At 41.6% G+C, this 14,147-nt stretch overlaps 3 protein-coding genes across 5 annotated transcripts in view; 1 reads left to right on the forward strand and 2 right to left on the reverse strand.

The window, feature by feature from the left end:
• creld2 (cysteine rich with EGF like domains 2) overlaps nt 1-1,332 on the reverse strand; it is a 4,939-nt gene extending 3,607 nt beyond the window's left edge. The window contains exons 1-2 of the mRNA XM_022749632.1: nt 1,019-1,332; nt 737-819 (exon numbers count right to left, since the gene is read on the reverse strand). Of these exons, the coding sequence (XP_022605353.1) occupies nt 737-819; nt 1,019-1,162 (227 nt within the window). The 5' untranslated portion in view covers nt 1,163-1,332. The remainder of the gene's footprint in view (nt 1-736; nt 820-1,018) is intronic.
• Nucleotides 1,333-1,692: 360 nt separating this feature from the next.
• Nucleotides 1,693-5,726, forward strand: alg12 (ALG12, alpha-1,6-mannosyltransferase). Its single transcript, XM_022749631.1, has 9 exons — nt 1,693-1,851; nt 2,696-2,828; nt 2,950-3,123; nt 3,238-3,432; nt 3,531-3,634; nt 3,989-4,212; nt 4,489-4,658; nt 4,920-4,995; nt 5,101-5,726. The coding sequence occupies exons 1-9, from the start codon at nt 1,693-1,695 to the stop codon at nt 5,348-5,350; spliced, it is 1,485 nt and encodes a 494-aa protein (XP_022605352.1). The 3' UTR covers nt 5,351-5,726.
• A 130-nt stretch (nt 5,727-5,856) lies between these two features.
• On the reverse strand, nt 5,857-12,935 carry zbed4 (zinc finger BED-type containing 4). 3 transcript variants are annotated; one of them, XM_022749628.1, is made up of 3 exons: nt 12,787-12,935; nt 10,571-10,805; nt 5,857-10,372 (listed from the first exon to the last, which is right to left on the reverse strand). In XM_022749628.1, exons 2-3 carry the CDS (start codon nt 10,610-10,612, stop codon nt 6,677-6,679), a joined length of 3,738 nt encoding a protein of 1,245 aa, XP_022605349.1. In that variant the 5' UTR covers nt 10,613-10,805; nt 12,787-12,935; the 3' UTR covers nt 5,857-6,676. The 3 variants fall into 3 exon arrangements, with proteins under 3 accessions (XP_022605349.1, XP_022605347.1, XP_022605348.1); XM_022749626.1 differs by having other exon boundaries at nt 5,857-10,805; XM_022749627.1 differs by lacking the exon at nt 12,787-12,935 and adding an exon at nt 12,727-12,745 and having other exon boundaries at nt 5,857-10,805.
• Nucleotides 12,936-14,147: the final 1,212 nt, after the last annotated feature.

The raw sequence follows: 14,147 nt of genomic DNA on the forward strand, positions 1-14,147 counted from the left end.
TCATGTGCAAAGTGCAACAGCCTGCTGCTTTGGTGTAAAACAAACACACAGCTCACTAATGACATGTGCCGGTGGCAGGGTGACCTGCAGTTTGGACAGGATGCGCTGTCTCACCTTGTCTCATATTTAGACAGTTTCCTCTCCTCCCAGGCTTGTGTGCTCAGTCCACCGAAGTTCTGCTTTGCTGTTCTGTCAAAGCCCTAAAACAAAAAAAACTAAGTTGTTTTTCTACAGAAAGAAAATATGGGAGGGGACTGGAATAAGTTAAAGACATTTCGGGCATTTGGCACCATCTAAGGTAGCAGGGACGTTCAATACTTTGGGTAATACGTATATTCATATCAGTAAAAAAAAACAACAACAAAAAGAAGCCCACAAACAACACAAATGTTCTCACACCTTTCTGAAGTTATCCGTGATTTGCGGCAGGTGGTACAGGCAGCTCTTTGAAAGAATGCACCTACTCTTGCTGCGTGCGGATGAACCTTATGAAAGTGTGTGTGTGTGTGTGTGTGTGTGTGCGTGCGTGTGAGAATGGCTTTGAGTTTGAAAGTTTGCATAAGTCATCAGCCACTTGTCAGCTATAGATTCAAATGCATGTGGCTTATGTAAAACTTTGATAAACTTCATGTGCAAAGTGCAACAGCCTGCTGCTTTGGTGTAAAACAAACACAGCTCTAATGACATGTGCCGGTGGCAGGGTGACCTGCAGTTTGGACAGGATGCGCTGTCTCACCTTGTCTCATATTTAGACAGTTTCCTCTCCTCCCAGGCTGTGTTGCCTCCACCGAAGTTCTGCTTTGCTGTTCTGTCAAAGCCCTAAAACAAAAAAACTAAGTTGTTTTTCTACAGAAAGAAAATATGGGAGGGACTGGAATAAGTTAAAGACATTTCGGGCATTTGGCACCATCTAAGGTAGCAGGGTACGTTCAATACTTTGGGGTAATACGTATATTCATATCAGTAAAAAAAAACAACAACAAAAAGAAGCCCACAAACAACACAAATGTTCTCACACCTTGCTGAAGTTATCCGTGATTTGCTGGCAGGTGGTACAGGCGCTTTTTAAATCCCTCTTGGCGTCGGTGACTTGAAAAAGTAAGACAAGAGTTACACAAGACAAAAGCCGCAGTAGCCGCAGCTCTGGACCGGTGGACAGCATCTCATCCAATCACTTCAGACCCACTTTCATATCACAACAAACGCTTCAGCCACTTGCAGGCAAGCTTCTCAGTAATACTAAAGTGTTGCACGGTCCGGACACATCTAAATGAGCTATTGTTAACATTAAATATAAGTTAGCGTTGTCTATGCAAAGCACAAGAAAGTAGTATTTACATGCTGGTTGTGGGAAAAAAACGGTACGGTTCTAGTTTTCCGCGTCAGCTTCTTGGTCGAATTGTGGCTTGCGCTGAATGGCTCTCCCTGCCTGTCAATCAAATTTGAAACCAATCACAAGCCGCCACGCGCGGGACAAAAAGATCCTTCCGCACGTGGAAGATTAAGAAAACCTAGTTGTAGCATTTAAAATATATTTGTTTTTTCTTTAAGGTGAAGAATTTGGTTGGATTTATTAACAATACCTTAATAATGTTACTACAAAAATTGTGTTTATATTTTTAGCGATATGAAAACATGTCGTGCCGATCACTTCCTGTCGTGACCGGAAGTGAAAACAGTCTCTCAGCTGTCATGGCTGAAAAGAGGAATGTTTTTGGGCTGCCACTGCTCTTCTTATTAATATCTGTGGCTCTTTTACATTTATTCATTTGTCCGTTTACTAAGGTTGAGGAAAGCTTTAACTTACAGGCAGCCCACGACCTTTTGTATCACAGACTTGACTTTGACAAGGTAAGCAGGTGTTACAGATTCAGGTAATAGATGTGCTAACAAGCTAACTGCACAGCATCAGTGAATTAAATCATTTTTGAATACATTACACAAACCATACAGACAACACTTACATTAACACAGTTACTGCTTTTATATATATATTTCTGAGTTGTAGAGGAGGGAAGTGCTTGAATATTAAAAAGCATAATTGTGCTAATTGAAGCCAAAAGTCTTTGGTAAATTCATACTTAATACAAAAATGAATAAGATTACAAAATAAGTATGAGGAAGTATGTACTGTTTGAGAAGTAAAAGTTGAGTTTGTGCTTTGATAAATAGTAACCATACTGCTTTCAAAAGATGTGTGCTTTATCATCAGCAAATTAGCAAACGGGTTGATTCCATGATCAAAATAAAAATTGGAGTCAGTTTTATTTGTATAGCCCCAAATCATACATTTAAGTGGTTTTACAGAACCATTATTATTTAATTCATATATGATACTACATACTGCTGTACCTACCTGTTATGTATTGTACATGTTCTCTAAAACATAGATATTTATCATAATTTTCTACACAATACCATAAGAATTAAGAAAACAATTGACATCTCGTCCCAGGGTCCATTTAGTAACTCTTTTGGAGCTTTTGATCATGTCACATAACATGCACTTCATCAGCAGGTGGAGTTTACCCATTTGCCTGGACAAAAAGTGGAAGTCTACATTTCTGGTTGAAATCACCTCTTGCTTAACATCATGTGATATTTAAAAACCGGATTGAAAATATATATTCCTGTATGATATTCTGGCTGCATTAGTGTTGTTGAGCCTCAATAAAAAGCTTGTGCTGTCTTTCAGTATGACCATCATGAGTTCCCTGGTGTGGTGCCACGGTCTTTCCTTGGCCCCCTTTTTCTCTCCATACTCTCCTCCCCTGTTGTGTTTCTGTCCTCACTGCTGGATGCACCGAAATTTTACACACAGCTGATAGGTAAATCACTAACATCTCACTAATTGTCATTTTTAAAGTAATTGATACTCTATGTTACAATAAATGTTACTTCTTGGGTTTTAAACTGTTTAAATGTGTTCTTTTGATGTGTTTTGTGCAGTCCGAGCATCTCTGGGAGTTTGTGTTGTCGGTGCGCTATGGCACATGCAGAGAGAGGTGAGGAGGCAGTTTGGCTCTACAGTTGCAGGGCTCTTCTGTCTGACCTGTGCTTCACAGTTTCACCTAATGTTCTACAGCACCAGGACACTCCCAAATGTATTTGCACTACCAATAGGTAAGATGCACCGGTAATAATAATCTCAAATCTCAAACTTTTATTTTTCTGTGTTCCTGAATTAGTGAGTAAATCTGAGTGAGTAAAGTGATGACAGTAAATTTCTCCTCTCAGTTCTTTTAGCATTCACATCTTGGATGGCTCAGAAATATGGCCGTTTCATCAGCCTCTCAGCTTTAGTCATCATTGTGTTCCGGTCAGAGCTCTGCATTTTCATGGGTCTCATGTTGCTGATATCACTGCTGAGCAGGAAGCTGGGATTGCTGCAACTGCTTTACTATGCTGTTCCAGCTGGGATCTTGTCACTGGGTGAGTGGTGAATGTACATTATATAAATAATACATTGCTTAAATAGAACATGTGCACGTGCATGTGCAGCTTTTTTAGATTCCTTTTGTCTTTTGCAGCTCTGACAGTAGCTGTTGACACCTTCTTTTGGAGAGAGTTTCTGTGGCCTGAAGGTCAGGTTTTGTGGTACAACACTATTCTCAACAAAAGCTCCAACTGGGGAATATCCTTTCATTTACTCCTGTACAATTCCTTGTTTAAGTAGAAAGGTACTCAGAGAGCGCTGACCTCAGCAAAGGGCAATATCAAACAGCATACACCAGACGTCACAGAACAAAATTCATAGTAAATGATATGGATCTGCCCCAAAATTGAATGGGCTTTTCCCTGACCCATGTCCCACCCCTCCACCGAATTCCTGCTGAAGAATAAACAGACATGGGTGAAAAAACATAACCCTGTTGGCAGAGGTAACTATCTGAAGCCTAGCTATCACTTATACTTTTACTTTTTGTTTAATTTATCGTCAGGGATAATCTCCACCCCCACAGTTTTCCTTGACTCCTCTCCCCAGTAAACCTCCCCCTTTCTCTGGTACTTTTACTCTGCGGTTCCCCGTGCCGTGGGCTGCACGCTGCTCTTTGTCCCCCTTGGTCTTCTTGACAGGCGGATGAGGCTGCTGCTGCTGCCCACAGTAGGCTTCATCCTCATCTACTCGCTGCTGCCCCACAAGGAGCTGCGCTTCATCATCTACACTTTCCCCGTGCTCAGTTTGGTGGCTGCCCGAGGCTGTTCTTTCATGTAAGTCAAAACATAAAACCCCAGTGTTTACAGTAAAACACATTAACCAGTCACTTTTCTCACTTCACAACAAATATGATGTTTAGAATACAAAATAATGAACACAACTTGCACAACACTCTTGCTCTTGAAGTGGATACTGAGTGGCTATTTATAGACGTTAATACCAGTGCAAAGCTTAGAGAGACATTTACTGTGAGCAGTGTCACATTCTAACCATTTGAGAGAGTAACTGCTCTTGTTCCTCATTTCTTGTTTTCTTCCTGTGTGCTTTAGTTTGTGCAACTACCAGAAATCCTGGATGTATAAACTGGGCTCTGCGGTTGTGGTTGGCCAGCTGTTGATCAACACATCATACTCTAGTATTTGTCTTTATGTTTCCCACCACAACTACCCGGGGGGGCTCGGGATGCAGGAACTACACAGGCTGCTGCCAGCCACCACAGGTTGGCACCACTTTTAACTAATTTGTATTTGCAGGAAGTTTGAAATCTGAGGAATAATTATCAGAGTATACAATCTTGGTGATACTTCTTAGATTACTTTTCAGTTTTATTCATCTTATTAATTTGCACAAGGTCTAAGACAAACCATATTGTGTAGGAGAAAATGAAGAATTCTGCCTTTTTTTTTTACCTGATTTGAGTAGTTATTCAAAATACTGTATAATCACTGCCATTAAAAACATTGTTACACTGTTCTTTTAGATGTTTTTGTTCATATTGACACTTACGCTGCTGAAACTGGAGTATCACGCTTCTTAGAGCAAAACAGAAACTGGAGGTCAGTGTATATTGTATTATTTTGAACTAAAGTCTGTCAAATTTAATGTGTCCAACAGTGACATTTAAAGTTGTGTAATGTTTTGACTTACTTTTTTTTTAACAGATATGACAAACGGGAGGACATGAGCCCCACAAATCCTGAAGTCAAAATGTATTCACACATGCTAATGGAGGCTAATGTTACCAAGATACAGGCACTCAAGGACACTCATCAGCCTCTGGCCTTTATAGAGGGTTACAGCAGCACTGCCTTCAACATGTTTCACTTCCCTCCTGTCAGTGTGCGACTGGAGAGAAAAACTGTGCTGATGGAGAGAAAGACTGAAGCCTCTCTTCAAAAAGAGCGACTGTAACAGGAATGTGTTGGATTAAGGAATTAAATTCTTATTGTGACCAAAAATGTGACCAAAGGTGAAGCTGGAAACACCAGTGTTCTCACAGGTTACAATGGTATAGATGGGAGTGTTAAGGGTATTTTTCCAGGTGTGAAAAACAAATCTATCATCCGTCACGTTTCAACACAGATCAACAGCCAACATGTGCTACCGCAGCATGTAAACATGTTGTATTTAAACAATAATACTGTCATTCATCTTTGCTGATGTGTAAAATGTTAAACCAGTTCAAAAGTTTTTCTATTCTAATGTTAATACAGGTATTGGAGTTGTAATGCTCATGAAAAAAAACCCAAACATTTTCTTTCACATAAAACTATGTTATCTTCTTAAACTTCTGAAAACAGCTCTGTATTCTTTACTTCGGAATGTGATTTGTACGTTATGTATATTTTTTAGATGAATAAAGCTGAATGTGAACAGAGGGCAAAACATTTGAAACAAAGAAACAAGAACCTCTGCAATATTGCATAAGGAAAACCTTTATTTACAAATGACCACAAAATTTACATGGTTCCAGTCTCAATGCTCAAACATTTATCAAATTAGGTTCAGAAGTCATTTAATATAAAAATGTACAGTACATTGTTTTACTCAATAATAAACCCATAATTTAATCCCCTGGACATAAACTTAAATTGTGCTTAAGAGACAAATTGTATATTCCAAACAAACTCCTTACTCTGAAAATACAGCAATATTATACATGATCTTATTAAAAACATTTCAGCAAGTAAAAAAAAAAATCTATTTCTAAATGACAGTACCATGAGCCACGAATTCACAATGAAAATTAAATAACATTAACTTAAAACATCTTTCAGTCACAGCATTTATTTTTGGGCAATGTTTTCATTCAGAAAACAACTCTGCATCTATCTTTTAATCCATAAGAATCAAAAAGCATCCTGACGTGATCTGCGCAATTTAACAAAATATGTACAGCATTTTTGACCTGAAGTAGTTTTGGATAAGGCACAAGGAGAGAGTAGACACAGAAAACAGAAACATCGATTTACAAGCAAACACATTATCACCAACCCCTACAGCTAGAAAAACCCTCCCTCCCTGATACACTTCTGACTGAGACTTATCATCACAACAGCTCCAAAGTGTTTTAACAGTAGTACACAGAATACAATAAAACCTCAATCTGGCCTTTGCATTGAGACTCAATCAGTGTATAAATTGATATTTTACAATTTGCCCAACAGAAACCCCCCATTTCACAGCTATGCAACTTGGTCCTTGATAAAGGGTTTTCAGAGTAATGCTTGATATTTATCAGTACTGAAAATAAATCAAAGGGAGGTTGACCTTGAGGAACAGCAGACCCTCCATGTTTTCCAGTAAAGGTCTGGGCTGATTTAGCGCACAGTTGACACTAGCTGTGCTGAACAGTGTCTCTGCTGGGATGATGCTGGGAGGGCAGCCCACATACCGGGCAGCTACTTTGGCAAGATCAGGCCACAGGAACTTTTTCAGGTTCCAATAGTCGAGGGGGTCACAGCTTTGATCAAGTATGTCTTCCTCGAGGTACTCCAGCACTGCCAGCTCTGAGGACTTTGGCTTCTCCTCTTGTTTTATCTTTTGCCTGATGTCAGCCATTAGGGACCAGAGGTTGTCCTTGTTTGAGTGGGAGGTGTTGGGTGATGCGGGGGCCTCGTTGCAGCCGTTGGGCAGCGGAGACTTAACTGCAACTGAGGTAGAAGAGGACAAGTCCAGCTCCCGGATTAGGTCTTGTTTACATTGCTCAGCTTCTTCCTCTGTGAACAAAGACGTCTTGTATCGTGGGTCCAGCATGGTTGCCCACGTGTATCGTGGGTCATGCAGAGTTGCTGACATTCTGCTCACCATGGCTTCCTTTAGGGACTTGAGCATGTTGTCTATGCCCACGGTCTCATCAAACAGCAGGTCTATCTTTCTGTTGAGGATGTGAATGAGTGGTATCACTTGTCCCAGAGTGGCAGTGCGGTTGCTCATCTCCCTGCAGGCGACTTCGAAAGGTTTCAGTGCATTGCAGACCGACAGCATCACCTCCCACTGATCGCAGCTGATCATTTCCCTGAAATTGCACTCGATCGACATCTCGTCGATGGCTTTCTTCTGCTCCACCAGCCGCTCCAACATGAAAAAGGAGGTCCTCCATTTAGAAGGAACATCCTGAATCAGTTGGTTTTCTGGCAGCTGGTGGACCCTCTGGAGTTCAGCCAGTTTCTCCTTGGCCTTTGCTGAGCGGTGCACACGTTCACAGATCTTTCGTGCAATACTCAGAAGGTTCTGAACCATTCTCTGGCTCTTTATGGCTTCGCTAACGATGAGGTCTATAGTGTGTCCAAAACACTGCATGGTGACATGGCCATGTTCCTCCAAGGTGTTTCTGATGGTATTGTTATCAGTTACAGTGAAACCCTTTTTCAGCCCTGATGAGGTGATCCAAGAATCCCACAGATACTCAAGCTGCTTTGGGATGTCGTGCATATCGTGATCACAGTCTATTTGTGAGACACTTAGAAGAGCGGAGCAGTGAAAGTCCTGACCTTGAGGTCTGACACTTGACTCGTACGTCGCCCAGTGGGCAGTAAGGGTAAGGTATTCCCTTGTCTGGCTACTGACCCAAATACTTGTTGTGAAGTGGACGACACCACCTTCAGCCTCTTTCAGGTGGGTCAGCACAACATCCTTCACCCTTTCGTACATATCTGGTATGGCAGTGCTGGTAAAGTAAGAAGAAGGTGGTAGAGAATACTGAGGCTGGAGGTACTCTAGCAGTCTGTTCAGTCCAGCATTCTCCACCATCGCTGATGGCTGAAGATCCAATGCGAGCATTTCTGCGATAAGTTTGGTGATTTTTTTGGCAACCGGGTGTTGTTCATCAAACCTCTCATGGTTCTGTTCCGTTGCATAAACAGAAGTGTCCATGAGCTCTTGTTTAACATGAATTTCAGCAGACGGCACATCACCTGAGATAGTATTGTTACTTTCAAGAACGTGTCCATGAAACCTCTGCATGTGCCTGAAAAGGCAGCTTGTGCCGAGGTTTGTAGTCTTTTTGCCTCTGCTAATTGTGCGGCTACAGTGCAAACAAACCACCTTTGTGGGGTCAGCAGGTGAAATGGAGAAATGGTTCCACAGTTTTGACGTCTTTTTACTGAAAACAGGCAGGGTTTGTGGCTTTTTCTCACTGGCCGGGCTGTCAGTTTCTTTGGTTGAAACTGCGTCTGCTGCAGTGAGATTGGTGTAGGGATGAGGGGAGGAGGATTCCTTCTCATCTGTGCTTTTTTGGTTTTTGAGGACGTCTGGGTGGCGTCTCATAAGATGCCTCATCAGACAGCTTGTACCAAAGTCGCCCCGTTTACCCCGACTGATGACGCATGGACAGTAACGGCACAGTGCTTTTAACTGGTCAACTGGTGACACTATGAAATGGTGCCACACTTCAGATTTCACCCGTTTCATTATCTTCTTGTTCTGCTGGAAAACTGAATGATCCTGATTGAGGCTGGGGCCCTCTGAGAGGTTGCATGGTGAGGAAGTCAGGGGTGTATCCTCTCCCTGAGATTTGAGGGAGAGATTGAGAGAGGACTCCTGCCCTGAGTGTTGCATCATCTCCTCAGATTCCTCTTTTATATCCATATTTTCCTCCACGCTTTGGGGCAAATCATCTGATATGGGTTCTGGTGAGGATGGAGGCAGGGGTGATTCTTTTTTTACTTCCAATGGATCCTGTACTTGTGTGCGGGACAAGAAGGAGGGCGGGTTTGTATAGGGTGGGGGAATGTGATTGCCCTGTCCATTTTCCTCAATGACAACCTCTTTGTGGGCCCTCCACATATGACGAATAAGACAGCTTGTCCCTAGATCTTTCCCATTTTTACCCCTACTGAATTCATTCATGCAATGGATACACACTGCTTTGGAATTGTCAGCAGGTGACAGGTAGAAGTGTTTCCATACAGCAGATCTCCGACGGGAACTAGAGCTTTTTGGGGTCCCGGGAAGGCGCTCTGGCCCTCCGTCTGACATGTCTTCAAGGTTGTTTTCATTGGAATGTGAGGATGAGAGCATGCTACCAACAGTGTCAGTGATGGCATACTGTTCTTGTTTTGGTTCAACTTTGGGTAACACTTCTTTGGATGACAAGTCTGAATTTTCAGCTGAGGAGGTGGACGGTGAAGTGTTCTTTGAGGCAGAAGTAGTGACACTATTTGTCAAGTCTCCATTTTTTGGTGAGCTTGGGGAGGGAGGTATCATAGATGAGGCAAGAGAGCTATTCAGATTATTTGAGGATGCATCTGCCCCGTCATGTAAAAGCACAGTGGGGTGAGCCCTTCGTACATGCCTCATTAAACAACTTGTACTGAGGTCTTTCTCATTCTTACCCCGACTGAACTCTTTCATGCAGTATAAACAGATTGCTTTGGTACTGTCTCGTGGTGATATGCAGAAGTGATTCCACGCGGGAGATTTTTTCCTCGGGTTGGTATGACTCCTCATAGATGACAAAAGGCTCTGAGTGACAGCGTCCATGGCAACATCATAAAGGGTGCTTGTGTAACCACTTAGTAAATTAGTATACTCATCACCATCTCTTGTTACAAAAGGGCCAATTGAGCTACCAAATGCTAGCCTTTCATCTTCTTGTGTCTCCTCCTTTATTCCATTTTCATCCCCAATCTCCATTTCGATATGTTGACTTGCTTCATTACTGTTTTCATAGTTAACATTCTCTGTGTTTTCCTCAGTATCAGTGTGGCCAATTGAGCTACTAAATGCTAGCCTTTCATCTTCCTGTGTTTCCTCCTTTATTCCATTTTCATCCCCAATGTCTGCTCTGATATATTGACTTGCTTCATTACTATTTTCATAGTTATCATTCTCTGTGTTTTCCTCAGCATCACTGTGTAGGCATTTGTTTGAAAGAGTGGGGGAAGCTGGATCAGTTTCTTTTGCTTCATCTGACTCCAACTGTGAATCACCCTGAGAAGATAAATGGGGAGAAGGGGGAGAGTCTTTATCCAGTGTAATTGAGGAGCAAGCAGGTGACTTTGCATCGGCAGTCTCATGAGGGTTAATGCTGTAGGATTTGAACACATAGCCATCTTGGCCCTCAATTTTCAGGCAGGTTGCTTTTGCCTCTCTTTTTTTACTTTCTATTGAGCCATTAGGGTCACTGACCATATCCTCACTCATGTGAGAGACCTCTTCCTCCCCATCCATGGCAGCAGCCCAAGGGTTTCTGTAGAATAGTCAGGTCTGCTTTGTCAAACGTAATCACTTATTTCAGGTGTAGTCATCGATACAGCACCTCTCAAGCAGGTGTTGTAATGTGTGTGTGGCTCTCCAGGACACAGGGTGCCTGCTTGTCCCTCTCCATTTATGACTGAAGTGGTTCCACCTCTCCACCCACAACCTAGAGAGAGGGAGAGAGAAAAACCAAAGAGTACTGTAAAGAAATACTAAGATTCCAATAAATCCTGCAAAAACACAAAAGTCCTGTCCATGACATGTTCCATTTTTATTTTCTACAACTGATAGACCCTAACACTGCAAACAAATGTACTGGAATTATTATGGTTACTAAAATATTTTAAATATTTATTCTGTTCATTTATGACTTTTACACATTTGATGTTTGTGGTTTTAGCTGTATGCTCTGCCACGCTGGTAACTTTCTTATCACATTTAATGTATGCTAATGCCTAATGCTACAGTAGACCTAAGCACACCTGAAGATGTGCCACAATTCCACATTCATGCTGCTTAAATCTTCAGTACAATAAGTGTACATATATATTGTCTTGTATAGATGTTTTTATTACATCATAAAAACTAATATCACTAATCATTGAAATCAGCTGGGGGCAGTGTTTGGTTGAAAAAGAAACATAGGTATACAGTTTTCAGTGACTCACATTGTTACAGACTTCTATCATTTTTTGTTTTAGATAAGTGACTAATATTTAGTCTACCCTCATATATAAAAAGGGGTGAACAAAACATTAGAAATACCCAATTATAACAATACATTTCATCTATGCTTCAAACCACAGCCTCCAAAATGGCCATTGTGTTGAATGAACAGTTGAAACAAAAACTGACCTTAATAGCCCCCATGAAAGTAGGATTTATTGCAGGGCTGTTGAATTAGACTGCATCAGTGTTAGCTAGGTATACATAATAAACTGGTAACTGGGGAAATATGGTGTGTATTTTGTTACCAAATCTCTCTGTGTCCTGATCACAGGTACACCACCGACTGTGGGATCAGGTCAAATGTGGTCTGTTAAGCATAACTAGTGCCTCATTTTGGACTGAGTGTCAAAGGTATGTGCCATAATCTTCCTTATAATGCCAGTAAGTACTGTTTTACTGTGGACCCACGCCATCAACATCAAGCATACATACATTCAGCATACAATAAATAGTAATATTGAGACAACACTCTTAAAAACAAAAATGTGTTTTTTTTCTAAACAGGACATGATAACATTGCACAAGATATAGTATGTGTACATGCAAGACACATCAGCTCCGAGAACATTAGCCTAAGTACACAAGTACCACTCAAATACAAACCGGCCTAACTTGTAGCAAAATAATAATAAATAATCAAAAATTACCGTTCATTCGACTTAATCTAACCATATGAATGTGACCAAGATAACCAATTGTATTATTGATTAATAATACATGATCTCATTTAAGTCGACGGCCAAAAAAAAAACAAGCAGCGTTGAGCCATTTCCTAAGTGATCAGTGACAGCCAGTTTTTCCGGGTTTGGCTTAAGTGCTAGGCAGGAAGATGCGAGAGGACAGCAAAAAATAGCCAACGCTGACTAGCTTTCATCTTGACGTAACACACCAAGTTGTAAATGGGTATCGACACACCGGCTTTCGGCTTACCCCCATTGAAACAAACAGCACAAACCCCCCGAAACTTGTGCGACCTTCATACCAATAAATATTTGACGTTATAATAAAACATTGCGGGCAGTTACGCTACATCATCAGTAAACACCACGGTGGCTATCCTGATGCTAACTAGATTAGCCGTAAGGCTAATAAACACATAAAAACAACACACAGGTACAACACTTCTGTCACATGGATTTGTAGCACAAATATTAGAGCCAATACAACTTCTACAACTATCCCATTAACGTTAAAATGACTTGAAAAAGGCGCTTAGTAAATTTCGGACCACACCACGACTGCTAGCTGGTTAGCTGCCAGCTAGGCCACACACAGGACATACTAGCTAACCTGGCGAGGCAGAACCCAGCCGTGGCAACACACGAACCACACGGGATCCGAATCAGACCAGCACTCACCACGACGTCCTGATCGCATTAAACCCTCCCCGGACACGTACATGAGCTCAGCGTACTTACTGTGAACTATTACAGCGTGATCACTGGGTTTCGGCTCCTAAACAGTTAAATATGACACATTTGATTGATCCGGAGGGGGGTTCACTTTGTTGCTTTTGTCTCCTGGTTTGCTAGCAGTTCACGTTCGGCCGAAGCAGCTCCACACAGCGTCGGACGGAAGGAACATGTTTTAATGATGTCACCGGGCGCAAGGTCTCCAGTATGGCGGGGGGGGGGGGGGGGGGGGTGGGGGCTGATAAAATTAAGCAATATGTCACACAACACCGTGCTTACTTTGATTTGATTGTCACTTTTTTTTGTTACAGATGCCACTAATATTAAAATGACAGATTGAGTAGTCATTTGTGATTTGTTACACGTATATAACAAGCGAGAGAATTGTATATTAACTGTAACGGTTAACATCCAATCATTTTACATTATGTAACTTTGTACCCCATTAATAATATTAATAATAATTATGACGATAATAATAATAATAATACAATAATAATAATGATGATAATATAATAACAATTATTATTATTATTTTATGACTTGGTTCTTGGAAATTTGCTATTGCTAGTGGTTGTTTCGGTTTCCATATTGGTCGAAATACATTTATTTCGGCTTCGACTTAAACGTATAAAGAATGAAAGAGTGACTGTTCGTTTAATTAAACGAACAAAAACCATAGCAACAGATCAGGTAACGTGTGACAACGAAATAATTATTGCTCAGTGAATCAATGACTCCTCTGTGTTGCATTCACGGTCATTCTTAGTCATAGGTTCAGAGTTTACCATATATGTGATTTTATCCACACTATACGTTATTACTGGTCTGAACGATCGGGGTCTCTTGACCTCAAGGACAGCGACTGGGGCGAACTGGTCACCTGGGTGCGGCATAGCAGTGGTTTGTTGTTCTGCCTGTGTCCTGACTGTCCTCTGTATCTAGAGTAGAAATGCTGATTCAAATCCCCCACAGCCTGACAGATAGATATGTCAGTTAGAAACTCTTATCCATTGGTTATGACTAAACACCCCGGTCCGGAGAGCCATTACAGAGATATGTCTCAGATTTACACAGACAATACCTACTACTGCACTGATTTGCTCTTTGTTTGGAGCTTTGTCTTGTGTATGGCTAGTAAGGACTGACAAAAGGCAATGCATTGATTGTGTGACAGATGGGCTATTGTGTGAAATCTACGACTCACCACCAACATGACCTCCAGCGTCACACGTAGAGTAGTGCGTACGGGTGGGAGTTGTCTGGTGAAACGCATTGTTGTGTTGGGGGACGAGCCCGTCCGTAGTGCTGGTGCTGTTGCTGCTTTTTGCTCCAGGTCGACTGTGGCTAGCGAGTGACTCTAGCCT

Source organism: Seriola dumerili, unplaced genomic scaffold, assembly GCF_002260705.1.
Source record: "Seriola dumerili isolate Sdu_G_001 unplaced genomic scaffold, Sdu_1.0 BDQW01000138.1, whole genome shotgun sequence".
Lineage (NCBI taxonomy): Eukaryota > Metazoa > Chordata > Actinopteri > Carangiformes > Carangidae > Seriola > Seriola dumerili.

Coding starts and splice junctions, on each gene's coding strand:
- alg12 (XM_022749631.1), top strand. CDS start 1,693: ATGGCTGAAAAGAGGAATGTTTTTGGGCTGCCACTGCTCTTCTTATTA. Junction 1,852..2,695: donor ACAGACTTGACTTTGACAAG/GTAAGCAGGTGT, acceptor GCTGTCTTTCAG/TATGACCATCATGAGTTCCC. Junction 2,829..2,949: donor ATTTTACACACAGCTGATAG/GTAAATCACTAA, acceptor TGTTTTGTGCAG/TCCGAGCATCTCTGGGAGTT.
- zbed4 (XM_022749626.1), bottom strand. CDS start 10,612: ATGGATGGGGAGGAAGAGGTCTCTCACATGAGTGAGGATATGGTCAGT.